We start from the raw sequence: 20,657 nt of genomic DNA, 5'->3' as shown, positions 1-20,657 counted from the left end.
GAAATATTAATTTAGCATGTATTCAGAAACTTTTCAAAGATATGATCTTGCCCAACGAACACTGAATATGCCAACACAACAGAACAGCAATACTACTTGAATGCATATCAATTTTTTTTTTTTTTTTAGGGACAGGTTTGCCTATTAGCTACATCAACTTGATTATTTTTAAACTGTAGTTTGTCTAGAAAGTACCTTACGTATAGTACCTTATGCTTGAAATACTGTTGCTTAAACTGTAATAAATAAATCAATGCCATAACAGATTTTGTACCAAAGGCAGTTAAGATCATGATAAAGCAATCTTAGTGGGTTTGAGCAACAAGTTGCAAGCCTTTAACTGATGTGCGTCTAAATGCTTTGAGGATCCAAATCACTGTAACTACTAAGTAATATGAATTATATTCTAACCTTAAATGCAGCATTTATCTCCAGGAAAGAATCAAACGTTGTAGAATAAAAATCATGCACAGCTTTCCAGTCTCCTGATGACTTTGACTTTTCTATATCATCCCTAGAAAGAATACATTAAAAAGACAGGTAATAACAAGGGTTAAATCTTCCCAGCCACTTAGACTTTAGTCTGTGCTATAATTCCAAGCTTTCCTCACTAAGCACATTTAAAAGACAGACAAGTATAATATCAGTATCTAACATCTTCCTTGTCATTGTACGATCATGGTATTACAAGAGAACAAAAGCATAGTTTGTGTTTGATATATTTGAGCAATGTCTTATTCAAAATGTTAATTCATGGTGTCACAGTTCAGTATGCTAAGACAAATCATTAGCAGAACAGAATTATGTTTTAGAAACACTGACATGATAAGATTTCTGAGACTGATTTATTTATTTAAATATGCAGGCTCCTAAACTAGTCAACTTGATTATCACTCTACCACATGTTATTTCTCTTCCCATTTTTCAAGTAAAACTTAGTCTTTGTATGTGACTACACATGTTCTTTGACAACAAAATCTGGATTTACCCTTTAAATCCTTTTAAGTATTGGCCTTGTAAATCAAGTTCCTGTATTAAAAAAATTGTCCAATGTCAAACATTTTAAAGAACCCTTAAAGCAGAATTTTATCTTAGTTAACTACAATGCTGGCAACACAAATTCTGGATTGCTTTGCCCCTCATAAAAGAAAAAAGTTAGTATCTAGTACAAACAAATTATCAATGGGACAAACCAAAAACACTACAGACTTTTTAATACTTCAATTGAAAGTACTTTACTTGAAAGACTTTTTACTTGAAATTCTGTGAATGAAACTCTTGATAGTCGTATAACTAGACAGCAGTCAATAGATACAAAAATCTGAATATGGTAACTCTGAATATGGTAACAATTTCAGCTCTTCAGAACACCTGAATGACCACAAGGGATGTTCCAACAAATACACACACTGACTGATCAAAAAGCATTTCTCATCACTGAAAGCACAAGACTTCAAACATGGAAGTGAACAATGAGAAGTCTACGCTTCTGTCTCTGGAAGCAACTTTAATTCTTTTTCCATCTGTCTGAAAAACAGAAGAATAAGGCTTCTTCCTAGGAATATTCCTCCCCATTTTCTGACCAATATTTCTCTACCAATAAAATACTCAAGGATATTGAAAACAAAACAAATCAAAACAAACAAACAAAAAAACACTTCCAGCCTACAGTAAGCCATACATGTTCTAAAACCAAACACCCACTGAATGTCAGGAATTGAATTTCCAAGTCTGAAATACAAACTTTGCTGTTTCTTCAACAGAACAGCGAGTATCAAGCTAGAGAAATTCTTCTGATAATTTTCACAGTAATAGATTTACCGATCACACTGTGACAGCAAAGTAACGACTACTACTGCGAGATTGTTGAACTGAATATAAATCATTTGAGGTTAAGAAAAATCAAATGTACAACAAATTAGGACAAAATGAAGTCCAAAGAAAGTATGCTTTTAGCAACACCCATGCAACTTACTGGAAGTCTTTCACAGTTTTGGTTCGGATAGGAAGGGAAGGTTCAGGAGGAACGGGTGCTTTCAGTTCTTGGGGTAGTGTATCTATAGAGATTCGTTGCTTTTGTCTAACATCGAGACAAATTGGTGGTAGATCTCTCACTTGCAAAAAAAAAAAAAAAGATGCAAAGAACAATAAATAGAATGCAATCATATAAATTAACATTCAGCTAGTAAAATATAAACGTACAGGAACTAGGAAAAAAACAACACCTACACTGATGTTTTTTGTTTTTTAAATTAAATATCAGAGTAGTATCACTACTCTCCTGCCTTCTCCATTTATCACATCAGGGAAGTATATGCTAATAAAATCCCCAAAACACAGAGGCAGGTTCTTTTACCTCATGATAATGACAGAGAAGCTGTCAGTGTGACTGAACTCAGCTAACATTTATCAGAAGACTACAGATCCGGCTGTTCTCCATCCTTAAGTATGGCTCTGATGTTTAACCTTGTCAAATCTCACAGCTGAAACTTAAAACAATTTAAAGAGAAGAGCAGAAATTAAAAAAAGTGGATACTACTAAATTAATTCAAGCCAAGGTAACCAACAATACCATGATGTAAGTGCTCTGCTGATACAGATGAACTAACTTTAAAGAAACTAAGACTATGTTATTCTTCTACTCCAAGATAATTAATTTTAATTTAACTCTTGATCTGTCTTCTCAATTTTGGATGGGTTAAACATTGAATGACAAACAGTTGAATACACTGAGATGAGGAAAACATTCTCTGCATCTGTAGAAGAGACATCAGCTTACACAAGCTGTTTCCCATTGCAGTGAATTGAAGCTGCAGGTGTTAAGCTTGGTAACTTGCACCCTGTCAGTGATGTAATTTGCTTTGAAATACACTACTTAAATTAGATACACTAAAACTGAGTTTTAATAATATGTTTAATAAATACTGTCAACTTCAGTATGTTTTGCTATAATTCCAGTTTATTTGTAAATAGAATTATTTGCCTGTGTGACATTCAAAAATATTCATTAAGATCTGTCAAATGAATTCCATTGAGGACAAACTTGAAACTTTATGTGCTGAGTTTATAAACAGCAATAATCCAGTATTACAAGACAAGAAAAAATAATCACTTCTGGCTGTTTGCCCAGTTACATTAAGTAAAAAGACTCAGCAGTGCATGACTGCTTAGGAAATGATCAAAAGCTGAGGAAGAAAATCTTGTTGATACAAGAATTGACTAACACAGACTACTGGAACGTCTGCTCAATTTTACTCATTGAGCTCTCAGTTTCAAGAACACATCCATGACTTCAATAAATATTGCCATACATTAGGATGATGAAAATTAAAAATTAAGTACTAGTGTAACATTAATTACAGACAGGACAGTGTAATGTGCAGCAAGATCCGGGGGGCATTTCAATAAAGGCTTGTTTTTGAGTTCACCATTCTTGTTGGGTGCAAGAGGTAAAATGAATTCTGTAAAAGACTACCGAATTTTCCACATTGCTTGGCACAATATTAGATTTAATTTTACTTTGTTCTAAATTTTAGTGAGCAGTAGACTTGCATATCATAACATAAGACTGTACTAAGCAGCTGTTCGGATAAAAATTGGACAGGAAACAATTAAGGATTCTCATATATGAAACACACTTTATCTAGTAGTCCATGAAACAGCTTCATGCATGTTTCAGTTAAAAAGCTTAGCAGCTGTGTAGTTAATATTGACTAGCTGTCACTTGTAGCTTTAGATGAAAATGTTACCTGAAAAACACAAAACTTTTTATTTCTCTGAAGCCTTTCAGACTCTTAACAATAGTGCAATTGTTTACATGAGGTTCGCACATGAAGATTTTTCTTAAATATATAGTGAGAGTAATGGCCACCTGAAGGTGGTTCTTCCAGATTTATTAATTAGGTCTTACTATACTTTCAAAGAATGAGTAGACCTCTGTCCAGCTTTGCATCATCTTCTTTTTGCCTTACCCCAAGTACTGTCCTTAAGTACACCACTTCTACTTTAACCTTGGTAAGTTAAAATACGCAATACCTCAAATTCTTCCACACAACAGTGGGAGAAGCCTTCACTGGTCATCTCCAGTCACCTTCATTTCCTTTGTGTAGTACAAAGTGACGTGAGCAAAATACAAAATTCTATTCAAACTCTCATTTACACATAATTGCCCTTTGTGTTTCAGTGATTTTCTTCCCCTGCATTTTTATTTTTAAAAGTAGGCACCTCCTTACTCCATGAGCAAGGTACAAAAAAAAAAAAGTCTTGTGTTTCACAATTGCAGAACAGCTAGCAAGAACATAGATTATTTTATTAAGGAAACAGTCCTGCACATTATAAACAAACCACTTTTTTCTCCACAAGTCTGAAATTTACAATACCTGTCTACAGTTTTGTTTCTAACCTATACTACTTATCAGCCTTCACAATTCTAGCATATCATACTGAATACACAGCTCCACTTGAAGACTTTCCATCAATTATCTTTACCTCGTATCACAACATTTCCTCTCACGTTTAAAGTTCTTCACAATTTACCATTCTTTGCCTGTGAGTTTTATTTTGTTATCACTGGCTTTCATCTTCGCTGAAAAGCAGCAGCTCTCAGCAAGTCACCCTTAAAAGCCCTATGCATGCCGCATCACTGCTTTCCCTCTGATCTAGAAAAATCCCTACAGAGTTCTGACAATTTCTAGAGAAACTTATCATCTGACTGGCGTTAAGACAAACAGTATCTGGAAATTGACTTCTGAATCTGTAACTTTATTTAAAATGTCAGATGAATATTTCATCCTTCGGGTCTGTTTGTTCCTCTCATCCAACTTGTCTCTAAGAGATGACCTCTACTGAGGATGGACTATCATATATATTATTGACTAGACCATGTACAGGACAACGTAATCTAACGAAGTCTAGATTTCTAGGCTTTCTGGCACTATCACAATAGAAATATTGGTGGAACACTGAGCACCTTCTTAAATTGGTAGCTAAGTAACACAAGGTTTTTATTCTCTTACCGTTTTTGATGTTAGGTATAACAAGTTGCGTAGGTGAATTTCTGTTTCCGGTGCCTTCTTTCTTTTGGTTGATAGTTGTGATGAAATTGCTGAAAGTAGAAAACTGATTTTTTGCTCCTCTTTCCAACCCCTGTAATTAAGATGACAGTGTGCTATAAAAGGCTAATACATTTCTGCAGGAGTAATCTTACTCATGGGATATTACAAAGAATATTTAAATGCTTGTTATCTCGAAATATGAGCATTAATACATAAATTAGACATACATGATGTTTATACAAGTCTGTTTTAATTTGAATCAGGAGAAGTAACATACAATTCCATGACATTTAACGATTCGTGCATTAGTTTGTAGTATATAAGATATCCCTAGATAACTGAGGAGAAAAAAAATATTAGAATACTGCTGAAAGCATTCTATTTCTTGTCCTGATTTCTAAATACTTTTATATTCCTAACTGCACCCAGCTCAGTTTAAATAGATTCAAGTGTCACACATTTCTTTTTCAAGTAACCCTTGTATGCTGTAGTTTAGACAAATTCCCCAAGAACTCAAATATGGAAAAAAACAAACAAACAAAAAAAAACCAAAACAACTGTGTAGACTGCTGCTCATAACATTTAAATATGGACTACCTGGATAAAAACACCAGATTCAAAGTTTTCAGTATCAGCAGCCACCAAAGAAAGGCTATCCAACAAACATTTGTTTCACACAGTCCTAAAAAAAAAAATGCTTAGTATCTGCACACTCTGCTGCCAAGAAGTCTGCTTAAACTTTTTCTAAGAAATGAGTGCTAATGTGTTTTAACAGTGAACAGAAATGAAACAACACAACAGACTTTCACAGCTTGGTGCCAATCAGTGTTTGACACAACATGCCAATAGCCACTAAGTGACTGTTAGATATAGTTATTTACACCAGAGAATTTGCAAAGCACAGGTGAGTTAAGGGGCTTGTCCAAGACAACAGAAGTCGTGTGATGGAAGTTTTCATTTTCATCTCAGCTCCAAGTGATCAGCTGATGTCCAGCAAAGGCAGATCTACTTAAAAAAATGTACAGTCTTCTTGCACATCATGACTTTGAGGCTTACATTAACCTAAAGACTCATTTGACTGACATCTGGTACCTATGTTCTCAGTTAGAAAAAAGTAAAAAGTAGTTTTATAAACCAAAACTGATTCCACAAATAAGAACAGAAATTCCAGAATAATTATCATATCGTTTTCTTCTTTAAAAACCTATACATTTCCCTTTCCTCTTAAAGGAAATAGATTTTCACTACGACACGCAGCCAGAGTTCTGAGGAAAGTACTTCACTTCCACCACAACATCCTGAAATACCACCAGGAGGGTAATAATACAGCCCATAAACCTGCCATGCTACAGTGTACACAAGTTGGTACACTGCCAGGAATTTTAAATAACTGTGGCAAGACGAGCTATTTTTCCACAGCTTATAACTCAGCAAATTACAAATCTGAGCAATCAGCAGGACTTCTGGCTTTAAAAATATCAACTTTCAATTTCTAGCTCCAAATTCCTTGTATGTAACAAATGTTACAAGCAAAAATGTAATTACCACTACTATTTTCATATTAGCTATTAAATTATTATTCTATAAGCTTTAAAATATCACTAAGATGTTTCTTAAAACTCACCTGGCACACGAGTGAGAAGTCCAGATCCTGAGTAAACACAGCAAGATGTGACTAAATGAAAAAGGACTTTTAAACAAATCCAGATCTGAAGTTTATCTGCTGCGTCACAAAACCACATGCTCTAGGTAGAAAACCTGGAGTTTGGATGATTCTAATTATTAGCAGGGAACAGTTATCATAGACAATTCATAAGAGGAGCTCTTATGAGGCAGGCTACTGTGACAGCTGTTTTGAGTCACATAACCTTTCCTCAGCTTTCCAGTCTTACTCCAGCTGTGCCACTGCAATAATATAGTTGAATGGTTATTTTAAAAGGTTCTTCCTAGTGCCACTGCCCTGAGAAGCAATCAGAAAGAGCGAAGCTTGCACGCACTATTCCACTCCATCACATCCTGCTCCAAGTGCAGCTCCAACAATGTTAAACAAACATACGGATGAAGGCTTTGCTGGAAAGCCCTGGAGGAATACTGGGGAAGTACATGCTCATTAAAGAGGATCTGTGACTTCTCCTGGGAGAGTAATCTAGGACAAGTGTACAGCACTGTGTCACACTTATAAAACTCTGTAGGAGGTCAACGAGCCTCTAGAGCCTAAAAACACTACAAGCACAGAGCCATCAGAAAACTGAACCCCCACATAAGGAACAGGCATGCTTGGAGGAAGTGGATCAAAGCCATCTTTAATCCTCCTCTAATCCTTTTCTAAGAGCATATTAATAACTTACAATGCTGCTGGCTTCCTACTGAATTTTTTCAAAAGCATTAAGCCCTCCATAAGGCTGGAGAAGTACTAGCCTTATACTTTATACATTTATGGTTTACATTATTGAAATGAAACCAGATGGTGAAAACAAGTCAAACTGCTTGCAAAGAGCACATACAGAGTGCTTGCAGAAAAAGAGGCAAAAAGACCATCTAGAAGAGTTTCTTGAAAACCTTGCTCTTCAGCCCTATGTATGTAGTGAGCAAAGACCAGGGGTGCCAGAAAACACAGAGGACGCTCAGATTACCCAAAGGCAGTGTAACAGCCTACTCAAAATTTTCCTTCCCTTTCTTATCTTGAAAGGTGTAACATCAGACTCTTTTAGCTGTATAGAAACCTCTACTTGATCCTGTTTACAACAGGCAAGTTAAATAACTTCCCACCAATTTCAGAATCTGAATACTGACATCCAAACCACCTCCCCTTACGCATTATTTTTTAATCACCATTCAACCCATAAGAAAAACCTTGGCACGTTGCAGGACCACATTAATTTATTGATGGAGTAATTTAGCTCCACAACCTCCCTTAGGAATGAAAGCAAAAGAAAAACACCCAGAAGGGTTATCCTCCTTCATTAACTCCACATGGTCTTTGGCTAGAAAAAGCCACGATGCGAATGGCAATAACGGTAGTCACAAACTCTTTCTTCCAAATTTCAGCCAGCTTAACCTCCAGCTGTGACATCTTTCATGCTCATGCCCTAGTAAGATAATGTGTACTGTGGTTATCTATTGACTCCCTAAAATTCTGACCTTTTCCACAGCTACTGTGGAGAATAGAACGTTTCAAAGATGCGTCACGCCTTCATATTGCCTTCTCAGAAGCTACGGTCATGCTGCACAAATCTACGGTGGGTCCCTAGCACATGGAAGAAAACGTCAATTGTGCAAACAACTTGGGGAGATGTTTTGAGATAAGGATATATGAGGCTCACTCTTCACACAGAGACAAGGTAAGTCATCATATGATGGCTATACGCTTAGAAATAATAGGCAGAGACAGTGAGCAAATTAACAACATCAGAAGTATTTTCATATTTGTATCAGGCATTTGTTTTTAAAGAAAAGGAATTTTAATAGAAAAAAAGTAAATTTTAAAGACATTTTCCCCCTTTAGTTACCTTACCAAATTATAAACTTTTCTCCAGTTTAATGAGGATGCAGAAAATGTTTGTCTTTAAAAGTGTGCGAGAATCTGATTCAGTAACGTTCATTTTTGATTTTCAAGCAGAAGTTTTAATAAAAAAAAATAAAAACCATCTGTATAGGATGAATCTCACAACATACTCCCCAGAACCTTGTAATTAGATGCGTAGGTTGGTCAACACTAGGGCTCAGCAGACCAACAGTCCAATACCTTCTTTCAACTCATAAATGCAAAATCCGCATTCCCTATTTGGTACATTTGGACCAAAACCAGCATTCTGGTGCACCCTGAGAAATCCAGGGCTGTGGAAAGATCCATTACATCTTTCTACACAGCTCTCCCTCTGTAACATACTATTAAAATATGCGTGCATCTCCTAAGTTCAAAGTCCCCCTTGCATCTGACAAGCAATCACACCTAGCCGGATCTGAGCTGCTCTGTAGCAGGTCAGCTCAGACAACTTATTTATGCCTGCAGGCAGCAGTTCAGAGAGGCATGTGGGATGCCCAGCCACAAACCAGATTCTTCTCCTGATTCTGCACAGCTGATCAGTTGCATGTATTTTTCATTACCTAAGCTATGCCTGACACATTGTAGCCCATCATTATTTATCTTCTCCAAGGGACTGGCATTTGCCATTCCAAGTCTGAAATGGAGCACCTTTCCGAGGTTGCACCTTATCAAAGGTGCAAATCACTCCCGGGTACTTGACCATCACTGTCTTCTCCCAAATCTCTAGCTGACTCACAAGAACAAACACATCCTCCCAGTTCTGACAGATTTGGGAAGCTGAAAGCCTCTCAGAAGATTGGAACATCTTAGCCAAAACACAAATTGGCAGAACTGCTCAAAGGAGTTTGCAGTTTGACTACAATTACTTGGTTTAACATCACAATTATTTCATGACAGTCATAAACGTTAAACACTCAATCTTTTAAACTCAAATTATGGTAATTTGATGTTGGTAATTTCTAGTAAATCTGATACTTATCAGAACCACTGAAATAAAGTCTCATAACTACATTACCATAGGGCTGATAAAATGTTTGCTTCATTGCTGGACTGAATAAGTTACAGCAAGCTTTAATGTTGAGCTATACACAATAAGTGACTTACGCCAGGAAAATTTTATGTTTCACAATATTGTACAGTCAGCAGAAAGAAAATCATAACGCAAGCATGATTGAAGATCCCAAACGAGGTTTCTTGAAACTAAATTGCTCTGTCAAATACCTTTCGCGACGTTTAGTTTTTTAAACCCGCGTTAACTCATTCATCACTTACCGAGCTGCTCTGTCATCTTGGCTTCAACACATTGCAAAAAACGGAAGAGACTTTTAAAGAAAAAGTTAAAAATACAGAAGCCTCTCCCAGCTAGCTGTTGCCATACGCGCATTAGGAGCCGGAGCCCCCGCTCCCAAACCCCCACCGACAGCGCTGCAAATCCTCAGCCATGACTAACCCGAGCGAGCAGACCGTCGTAAAATGTTAAAGAACTATAAGTAGAGGGAGAATTTATAGCTCCGTTATGTCACCGCTTCCAGGCGCGCTCGTTATTTTTAAGAAACTTGAATGAAAGCCTCTCCGGGCTCGGGAGCCGAGGGACGCCGCCGGCGGTGCCCGCCCGGAGCGGGGCGCGGAGCAAGCGCCCGCCGAGCCCCCGACCTACCCCGGCCGCCGCGCTGGATGCCGCCGGGAGGGGCGGCAGCTTCTCCCTCTCCTTCTCCCCTTCCTCCTCCTCTTCTTCCTCACCCTCGCCTTCCTCCTCCTCGGCCGCCGGAGGGGCCGCGCTGCCCTGGCCCAGCTCCGCGCCCGGCAGCAGCTCCGCGTCGGGGCCGGGGCCGGGGCCGGGGCCGGGGGGGAGGTCGGCGGCGGCAGCCGTGGCCGTCGGGGGGATCGGCAGCGACATGGCCCCGCTCGCGGCTCCTGTCCCCTCGCGGCTCCTGTCCCCTCGCCGGCTCCCGAACCCGTCCCCTCGGGCCAGCAGCCGCTCCGAGGAGCTCCGCTCCGCTCCGCTCGCGCAGCGGCGGGGCTGCTCCCAGGCGCCCAGACACCCCCGCACGGCGGGGCGGAGCGCGGCCCGGCCGCCCCCGCCGCGGCCCGGCGAGGAGCGGGGTGGGAGCGTGCGGGACGGAGCGGCGCGGAGGCGGCCGGCGGCGCCGTCCCCCGCTGCCCCCGCGCCCCGCTCAGCCGCCGCGCCACCTACAGACGGCGGGCAGCGAGAGGGGCGGCCGCCGCCATGTTGTTTATAGGCGCCTCATAGAAACGCGCCTGGCGACCGGGGGCGCCGCGCGGGGGCAGCGGAGGACACGGCTACGGAAACTCCGTAGCGCAGGAAAAGGCGCCGGGCGGGGAGCGCGCCGCCGGCCGTACGGGAATCGGGGCTGTGCTCCGCGCTCTGCGCAGCCGCCGTGGTGAGGGGCGAGCTCTGCGCTGCGGCCGCGGGCGTGAGGGGGCTTCGCTCCCTGGGGGGCTGGTGCAGGACAGCGAGTAAATAAATATACGAATAATTAGTGAGAGATTACGGATAAGGGACTTCGGGGGCGTGCCGCTCCTGTTCATCCTCATCACCTCAGCGGTGGTGTGCATTACACTCGCAGGCAGGGTTTGTCACAGTGCGGTGTTACCACATGGTAATGTCATTACAGTTTAAAATCACAAACGAAACCAAAGTCCAGCAACAGCAGAAGCTCAGGACATCTGAGGCATGACTCATTTTCAGAGCCTCAGTGCCATGCCCTGGGCTTGCTGAAGCTTTGCTGTTAAATAAATAAATCAAAAATCATCTTTAGAAGACATGCTGTCTTGAACTGGTTGTAATACAACATCTAGTGTAGATGTCTACCACTTGACTAGATAAGCAAAGCTATGGGGAGACCTACATGAGAGGGCTGTCATGGTTGTGTATGCTGAGCAACAAAACATTGAGGTCCTTCAAACCACTAGCTGCCACCTGAAGCTAGCTGCTTTCAGACCACTCTTAATTTGCCTAGAGACTTCCCCTCCTAGCGCAGGGATCAAAGGAGTGTGAATATGTACCAGTAGTTATGTACAATAAATCTTCAAGATGGTTTCTTGGATGGAGGTAAACCACACAACAGTTTTTCCTCAGCATTGGCATTACGCAAGTAGCTCCTGCAGGTTGGAGCTGTGGTAAAGATCTCTGTACGATGCATAAAAGCAAGGGCATAATTGGTACTGCAGTGGTAATCTAACACATTGAAAAATGCTTTCCATTTCTGAAGGAACTGGCAGACCTAAAGTTTATTAGGTTTCATTAAGAAATCCCTTTGTCTCCCTACCAAGTTAAATTTGAAAGCTGTTTTTTTCCAAGAAGTTCACTTCTCACTGTGCTTGCCTCCAAGTTGCTCTCAGTGGTTGGCATAAGTGGCTCACTGCAGTTAAACAAAGCCCCCCAAAACTCACTCATCTTTTTCCTTTCCTTGCCGAGAAATAACATAATGATAGTAATTGCAACAACTTCAGTACAAGCAGCTATACACCCAGTGGTAGTCCTCAACTGGAAGTAATTGGCATAGCGGTTCTGTGGAGCTATGCCAACTGGAAACATGGAAGGGTCTGTTTCCTTAAGCCTGCAGAGAGAAAGAAAAAGCAGAGGGAAATAGAAATGTAGGAAGGGAAGTATACAAATGATTTCATAATACCTTTTTTTTATTATTATTTTTTCTCATTTCCATTGAGCTATGAAGGTCTGTTTTCTTGATAGCTTCAAAAATACTGAAATAGCATTTTAGCAAGATTATTTCACAAAAAGCTAATGCAACACCAGAGAAAGACATTATTTTTTTGCTGTCCATAGTAATATTGAACCTGTGCTACATTAAACCAAAGTGCTCTGTTGAACTAAACTAATTCAGGGGAATATTTTGACCCAGGACAATTATGAAAATTGGCATAAATCTGTTAAATTTTTTTGTTCCTATTTTTGTAAATGAGTAAAAGAACCACATACTGAAGGAGAAACAAATGCATTTTCCTACTTCTAATAAAGGTAGCATACATCTATTGCCCATGGTTTGTAACTAAAAGTATTTCAATATTATTCATACATCTACAACACAGTCAACGATGTAACCACAGCTGGGAAAGGCACATCTAAACTGGCTTTAAATTTGCTAGTATGGATGGATGCTAGATGGTAGCAGCAGTGCTGTGTGTAACGAGGCAATGCATGTTACCATGCAATCATTCATTGCCAAAGTGATAAACAAGGGTAGTGGGCAATGGAGCAGACAGAAAAAATGATAAAGATGGCCTGTCTTCTAACAGACAATAACACTGTGTTCCCTCCTTTATCCTTCCAACGACCCTTTCCTTGATTCTTTTAATCCCTTTGAGCAACTTAAAAGTCTTAAATCACATGTTGCCAGCTACTTTGCGTTATTTTGGGGGGAGTCAGGGAATAGTAAGGTTCAACCACAAGCTGTTCCTCATGCCAAGTACATGCTGCCTGGGCCTACACATTCACACTGCTTCCTGGATGAGTTTTGCAGCCTGCGCTGGACCCCACGCTGGCATGTCCCGCTGCTGGCTCAGATAAGCGTACATAAAGCACAGTAACACCCCTAAGTGACTATGGCAGTACCTGACCCTGAACATATTTTCTTGTACTTAGGGGAGAACAGTCCAACCTTAGCAGGGTGCTGGTCCTATCAAGCAGAAGGAGACCTCGACAATTTATTTTAGAATTATTCACAAACATATTCCTTCTATCCAAAGAGTTTGAGTCGTCAGGAAGGGGAAAAAGTCAACTGCACATCTCTGCACAATGACGTGGCCAGGCACAGACCGGCACAGGAATGACAGATGGAAACAAACTAACTGCTAACATTTGTTCACAAACGATTAGTAAATGCTTACAAGTAATAGATAACACTCACAGATACTGGCATTTGGGAATGATGCGCGCACACACACACACGCACACACACAAAAGGCTTAATTTCCTGGCTAGTATTTTCATGACAAATAATTGAGTGTACCTGGTCACATGTTCCTCTGCAGTTAGAGTGCAACCATAGCCAAATTCAGCCCTGGTTTAACACAGGAACAGTAGGGCTGGTTTTAGCCCCTAATGGTTATTATTATTAATGTTAATGATAATTATAATAATTATAATAATTAATGGGGGGGGGGGGGGAAGGGGGGACACTTGTCTAGTTTTGGCTGGCCCTCAAATGCTTTAGTAGTGTTTGCAGGAGTGTCAGAGGTCCCTGATGCAAGCTGACATAGCTGACATTTCAGGAACTGAAGTGGCCTTTGTCCTTTAGAAAAGATAGGCTGAATTTTTGTTTGGTTGCTGATACACTCTTGTCACACAGCTATTCTGTCTTTATTTCTTATTGAGCAGTACTTTTTCTTCCTCATCACACTCTGAAGATCTTACACACTTCCTAGTACAAAAATATTTGGACCTTTAGCAGATGTGTGCTTTATGAGATGGACCCTGAGTGGGCACAAGGGGAAGCACAGGATAGCTGAAACATTGAAAGGGGAAGCAAAAGCTGGAGACAACCCATTTCCTCTCTATGGGAGTAGGAGAGATAAATGGTTGGGAGTTTTCCAACACAACAGGTTTTCGGCAAAACATTTCAGTTTCAACAGAAAGACCTGATTCATTGAAATAGAAATGTTTTACAAAAAGCATCTTTTTCAGTGACCTTTTAACAGAACTCAGGCAGGATGCCACTGAAACCCACCTGTTACTCTGCCGACTCAGTTGGAGGCCTCACCATACTTGCCATGTGAATCATGTCAAAACCAGAGACCACACGACTTCTGAACTCCCGAGCTGCTCTACCCTCCCATGCCACCTGCCCACATCACCCACTAGGGAGGATGGAAGTCCATGTCTGCCCACAAGTCATACCTGTTCCAAGACATCCTCAGGGTTCATAAGGATGATCCCAGTCTTGCCTGACCTCCCCTGTTGGCAGCTGTCCATTTCCCCTGAAGTTGGACTAAGGTGTAAATTTTTGAAATTTTGTCCTACGGAATTGAAATGATTGTAAATCCATCTGCCATTGTTGACAAGCTAGTCGATTCATGGTTAATATTCTTGCTGGGAAAAGGAATTTATGTCAAACTTGAGCTTGTCTTAGTCTACCTTTTCATCCCTGGATCAAGTGCCTTTACCTGTAAGGCAGAAAAGCTCCCTCTTTTCTAGGGGCATGTGCACAAGGTGCACTCAAGCTCTCTCCAGCTATGTCTGCATAATTTCCCCTACAATTAACATTAGATGTACTGATCTAAGGTCTCACCTTTTGGCTATTTTCCTCTGTTCAGATTTTTTTTAAAGAGTTTACAAACATTTAGGAAAGTTGTGCAGAGACATCCTCAGATAATTCATCTGAGGCACTTCATGCAAATTACTGAGGTGTTGTTTTGACTCATCAGATACTCAGTTTTATCTTTCTCTTTTGTAAATGGTAAAGTTTTGGTTGAAGATGCATCATCAGATGGGATACATCCTGCTTGTGCTTGCCTAGGACACAGAAAGAAAAGCTAATACGCAGTTCTGCCTTTTCAGCCTCATTACATTTGCATTTCAGGTTCCTCGTCATCACTGGCTGGTGCAATACAGTATTTGTACCAGCAAACTGTAAAAGGCTCATGGTCACTGGTGCCTAGGCAACAGCTGATTTTTTAGGTCAGTGATTAACTCTTTTTTTTTTTTTTTTTGTCTACTGGAGCAAGCTGAACATTAAATTACCCCTTGCCAGGGAACAGGACCTTTGGGTTGAAATAAATCATTGGCCTCTATTTTTAGAAACACAGTGGACATTTTAGTGATGTCCAGAGTTAGGTTATCCATGATAACTCACTGGATGCAAACGCTAGGAGAGATTGCAAGAGAAAAATTCACCAAGTGAAGAGTGAACTTAGAAACTACACGACTTTTATTAGAGTTTCTCTTTTTTTTCCTCCTGAAAAGTGGTGTTAGTTAGAAATTGTTTTTGTCCTGACTATATTTTAATCACCATATTCAATCTTTAAACTTCAGTATTCTGTTAACTTCACTTGGAATCTTATGAGACATAGCAGTAGCATGATCTTCCCCCAAGGACTGCAAGGGACAAAAGCTGAGGCTAGGAGATACCCTCTGTCTTTGTCATGTCTGACCTGGAAATTATTTTAAAGTGGGATAGAGACAGATACTAGACACAGGATTTTAGCCTGTTTCTATTCAAACATGAAATAATAATTATAATAATAATAATAATGTATGCCATGCTAAAGAAGAGATGGCCTGAGGCAGTATGTAATATTTAATTCAGAAAATTATTTGTGTGCCTTTGTCATCATATGACCCATAAAATTAAAAATAATACTTATTATAATTAAGATTGCTGTTCAGTGTGGCTTTGCAGACCTTTGCATACCTCCTGGGCATCCAGCCCAGGCCACAGACTGGACTTGCAGCGAGCACAGAGAAATGCTTGAGTTTTGAGCCTCAGAAATAAGAAGTGTGGGGTCAGGTTATGTATGCAGTACTTCACGTCTTGGAAACTGTGAGGGCAGATGACAGGGCTACAGTTCACCTCATACGGTAGCTGTGGCAGGACTAAGAGCTGCATGCTTGAAGGCCGCCAAGCATTTCATACCTTTAATGCATTATCTGATGTTCCCTCTGTAACGCTGGAACGTGACAGGCTTCGTCGTGTTTCGTATTTCTTTTCAAAGACATTGACTAACTTTTATAAATGGAAGTCCAAGCAACTCGCAGTGGCCTTGAATCTGGCAGGGAAGAAGGGCCGGGCAGCCCCAGGACACTGCCCCCACCCTCAGAAAGGCACTGTTCTTGCTGGTGAATCTGCCTTGCGTTTCAGGCTGCTCTGTAAGGTAAACCAGCCCTGCTTGTCTTCTGTTGCTATAAGCCTCCGGGAACCCAAAGCGTAGGGGGGCCTCTGCTGCTGGATGCTGGTAGGGCTGTCGCTGCAGCGGAGCAAGCCCTGAGGATGTTTCTCCCCAGATCCTGCTCCTCACACGGAGCTTCTGGCAGGTGTGGATCCACCTGCAGCTGTGCCTTACAGCAGCCTGTGGGACATGTCCTTGGGCAGTGCGGACTCTGGCACCAGCAGCTTCCTGTTCTCTGACTAACTTCTTTCACAGAAATACTCATCCTCAACCAAAACTTGCTCCGTCCTAAACAGCCTCTATTCCAGTAAACCTCCTTTTCAAACTTAAAGCACACCAGAGTCCCATTGGTGTGTGTGGAACAAAAGGAGCGATGCTAACACAACTAAATATGATGGCAACTGAATTTACTTAATAAATGGACAAATAGTGCTGTTTTGCTTCTGTGGTTTTCAGTCTGTGGTTCAGAGGAAATGTTCACCCAGGAGTGAATAATCACATTTTCTGCCCTTGCCCCATACGGAATTCCTCTATACAAAGTGGTGTTTAAATTGAGTGGTAGAAACTTTGTAAAAGCAAAGTATTGTTCTAGGTAATAGGACCAATATATACGACCTCTTCCCAAGTAGTTCTCTTTTAAGAAATGTTTCCTATTTGTACTTTACCTGCTCTTACTCTCCTTAAAATAAATAAATAAATAAATCTTCCAACATTGCTCACAAAGATCTTCCCCTCCACATAATCTTGTAGACCCTCACTGGGTCTGTACACCCACACTCAGTGGAGTCCCCAAGACACAAAGCAAAGCAGTAAAGAATCCTGGCATTAAACACTTCTCATGTGTAAATAAGAGATATCAAAACTAATGGCTATACTAGGTCCCTGTATAAATTATTACTAGTCTTGAAACTCAAAACTCTCTTCCAAAAATAAATCTGAAGGCTTTTTTTCTGGAGAGTGGCTTAATCTCACAGTGTCATTGGCCAGTGACAGTGTGTGAGCAGAGCATCACTTCCCCTTTCAGTCTGTGTGATGGAGGGGGCTCATCCCATTCCTCCACCTTGCACTCTCTGACACCTCTGGAAGAAGCGAGCAGAGGGGAGGCGTTGCGGAGCTTCCTGTAGACCTCTGACCTGTGGAAAAGGCAGATAACAGCATGGGTGCAGATCTGCCCTGTGCTGCAAAGCACAGAGAGGGGTGAGGAAGTGGCTGTGCATATAGCACCATCTCCCGTAATTTCAGCTGATATTGCAGAATTCACTGGTATTGAGTACAGAGGTATCTGATTTACTGGAGATCACAGCAGGAGTACAGACTCCTTCCCAGAACAGTGGTGCCAAGTTATAATGTCATTTGTATTCAGCCAAGTTGTTCTATTTATAATAACCTTTCAGGTGACCCAGTCATATACTTGGTGCAGCACTTCTAAAGAAGGCGATTACTTTCTGTCTTTCCAGTGTATGAAGTAGTGTACTATATAAATACTGCAGCTTAAGTACCATCTATTTAGAATGTCAGTTAGGATCAGGTAGTGTTTATAAACTCTGGATTTTTCACAGTTTTTATCCAGGAATTTTCAAATTTGCATCAGGCTGAAACTTGGCATGTAAGCTGTCAGCACAGATGCTAGTTTTATTCCAAAAAGAGCAAGTTAAAGCTATTAAAGGTGTCAAATGGCTTATTTATGCAGTAGTTGCAGCTATCTTAGTTTTTTGGCTCTTAACTATACAAAAGCTTAATGTATCACCTTCCTCCGTCCCTCCCTCCATTCTCTGACCTTACAGCCCAGATCAGTGAGGAGTAAGACAGGTAATAGCACTGTAGTAATAACCCAAGGGCAGTGTCCCCTGACAAAATTTGTTAGTAACACTCATTTGCAGTGAAATAGAACTATCCTTATGCATTCACCATAAGGGAAAAAAACAAACAAACGAACAAAAACAAAACAAAGCAACAACAACAACAAAGAACAACACTGAAGTGAACACAACAATACCCAAAGTGATGACATATTACTGACAAAATCCTCAGCACCATGGAGGGCCACTAATGCTCCCATGTAGGCAAGGAAGAGCTGCCTCTGAGGGATTACTGCAGGGCACTGTTCTACATCCACAATCACATTTACAGAGTATTAAAGTCCAGGGCATCACAGTTAAGAAAACAGATCTATACCAACAAGTGTTACATTCAGTGATCTACTACAATGAACAGCCAAGAACTGCCCCTCACATAATAAACCAAACATATAACCACAGGTGAAGCAAATTGCTCCATTTCACACAGGTAAAGAAATGTCTTCTGCCACATCCTGAAGTTATCAAATCTGAGCCCTAGTAGGCTAGCAAATGGAACCAGGAGGTTATAAAATACAGGACAGAGTGCCCTGCCAGCAGTGGCAGAAGAGGGCAGGTCAGTGTAAACATGATGTACACCCTGCTCGCTTTCTTTTGTGAGCACCTTGGAAGACAGGAGGGGAGAGGGAACACAGCTAACAAGGTCTAACAGCTAAGCTGGCCAGGGGCCTGCCTCAAGCACAAGTTTCCATTTGTAATAAATTGAGGCAATACACACGATTATTTGCAAACATGTTTAAGCATAAATCAAAAGTGCCTCCTATTATGATGTGTAGGTTTTAATTAATTTTCTAGATTTGAAGAATACTTACAGGATGCAAGAACTGTGACGAGGCTTCAGTTCAACTTACTCACTTAATATGATCTTCAAATTCATAACTATATTTTTTTCCAGCGAGCAATTTACTCATGTTAGAAGCACTTGTGCCAATACAAGGTAATGCGCATGATTACTTCTTTATTCTGGCCCTTCTGGGAGGAACACTCCATCTGTTTGTTAAACAAAGAGAATTTACCAAAATGGTTACAGAAAAAAATATATATTTTAACTTAGATTCTTTAGTTCCACTGAACTTAACTAGCCCCAAATATGAATCAAGGCCAGTCACAGGTTTATAAATTTAAAGCATTTCCTCATACATAATGCAATATTCTCATTACTCTTTTTTTCTCTAAAAAATGCCAGAATTTCAACATTCATTATCTATACCTCTTTATAGAGGTATTCATCAATACCTTTTCCTGTAAAAATTACTCTATATTATGTTCAGCTACATCAAAATAATAAGTAACAACACCATATCAAGCTCTACACAGCAGCCAGGATTTAGCAATGCACACCTATGGTAATCATGACCTGCAAACATTTTTGTCCTTCCTGTCAGAACGAAGCAATGCAAAGATCCTGAGTTAATTTCTTTGGGTTTCAGACAGCTGTGGATGAGAACTAATTTATGGTCAGGTTTTGAAATCATGCCAGCAGGAATTTGCTTTTCAAACCAATGCTCCAGTATACTGTTAGGAAGGTCACATATCTCTTGTCATCATTTGATGGGAACCTTGTCAGGAGGTCTCCTCCCCTCCTGCTACAGCTGTCCTTGTGAAATAGCAAACATTTTCTTGTCATTATGTATTCTGTGAATTATTTCTTTAAAAACTTGTTTACAGAAAACTTAGGGATCCACTTTCTTAACTCTACAGCCCTGGAGGTTGAGCCAAATCACGTCTGTTAAAAACAAACAAACAAACACCTCAGTGTACAAATCTGGGTGGTTTTTAACAATTTCAAAATGTTAAATTCATTTTACAATTAAAAAAATAAAAAGAAAATAATAAAAATCAAGCCCACAAGGGATTCTTCTCTGTAAGACCTTTGCTTTTGAAAAGATAAAAGGTAAATGAAAAATGAAAAATTAAAGATTGCAATTTTTTTCCCTAACATTTTTCCTAACATGAGAGCTTTCTAGCTCCCAAGAGTTTCTCCTGTACCTGTCTTCAAGTGAGACTGATATAAGTTGGGGTTTTCCTTTTTAAGTTATTCATGCTGCTGATAGACAGCAGAGGCTGTCTGTTCATGAATGCTTTCAGGTAACACAAACCAGCTCTTGTGTTGAAAGAAGCTGTCAACCTTCTCCACCTTCCAGCTACTTGCTGTCATCCCACCACTTCCCTTCCCTTATGTTTCCAGAGATGCCTTTTGTGGTCACCTGGAGAGCTGGCTATGCTGTAACCAGGGGAAAAACCAAAGAAAGATGGTAGATCATTCATGAAGAAACATCCCCGTGCTGAGAGGGCCAGCAACAGGGCTGGGCACAGCAGTTCTGCTGTGCAGGT

General features: G+C 40.5%; 1 protein-coding gene and 1 long non-coding RNA gene across 3 annotated transcripts in view; both read right to left on the bottom strand.

The window, feature by feature from the left end:
- The window catches only part of HECTD2 (HECT domain E3 ubiquitin protein ligase 2), a 31,551-nt gene extending 20,705 nt beyond the window's left edge, over nt 1–10,846 (bottom strand). Inside the window, exons 1-5 of one of the 2 annotated variants that reach the window (XM_035329298.1) lie at nt 10,259–10,846; nt 6,679–6,705; nt 5,016–5,145; nt 1,976–2,114; nt 412–514 (exon numbers count right to left, since the gene is read on the bottom strand). In XM_035329298.1, coding sequence (XP_035185189.1) covers nt 412–514; nt 1,976–2,114; nt 5,016–5,145; nt 6,679–6,705; nt 10,259–10,498 — 639 coding nt within the window. In that variant the 5' untranslated portion in view covers nt 10,499–10,846. The remainder of the gene's footprint in view (nt 1–411; nt 515–1,975; nt 2,115–5,015; nt 5,146–6,678; nt 6,706–10,258) is intronic. The other variant, XM_035329297.1, reaches the window with a different exon arrangement.
- Nucleotides 10,847–11,900: 1,054 nt separating this feature from the next.
- Nucleotides 11,901–20,550, bottom strand: LOC118168761. The gene is made up of 3 exons (XR_004751784.1): nt 20,461–20,550; nt 14,310–14,479; nt 11,901–12,182 (listed from the first exon to the last, which is right to left on the bottom strand). It is a non-coding gene; the product is annotated as an uncharacterized LOC118168761 (long non-coding RNA).
- Between the last annotated feature and the right edge of the window lie 107 nt (nt 20,551–20,657).

Source organism: Oxyura jamaicensis, chromosome 6 (genome assembly GCF_011077185.1).
Source record: "Oxyura jamaicensis isolate SHBP4307 breed ruddy duck chromosome 6, BPBGC_Ojam_1.0, whole genome shotgun sequence".
Taxonomy (NCBI): Eukaryota; Metazoa; Chordata; class Aves; order Anseriformes; family Anatidae; genus Oxyura; species Oxyura jamaicensis.
This window is presented reverse-complemented; position numbering and strand designations above follow the sequence as displayed.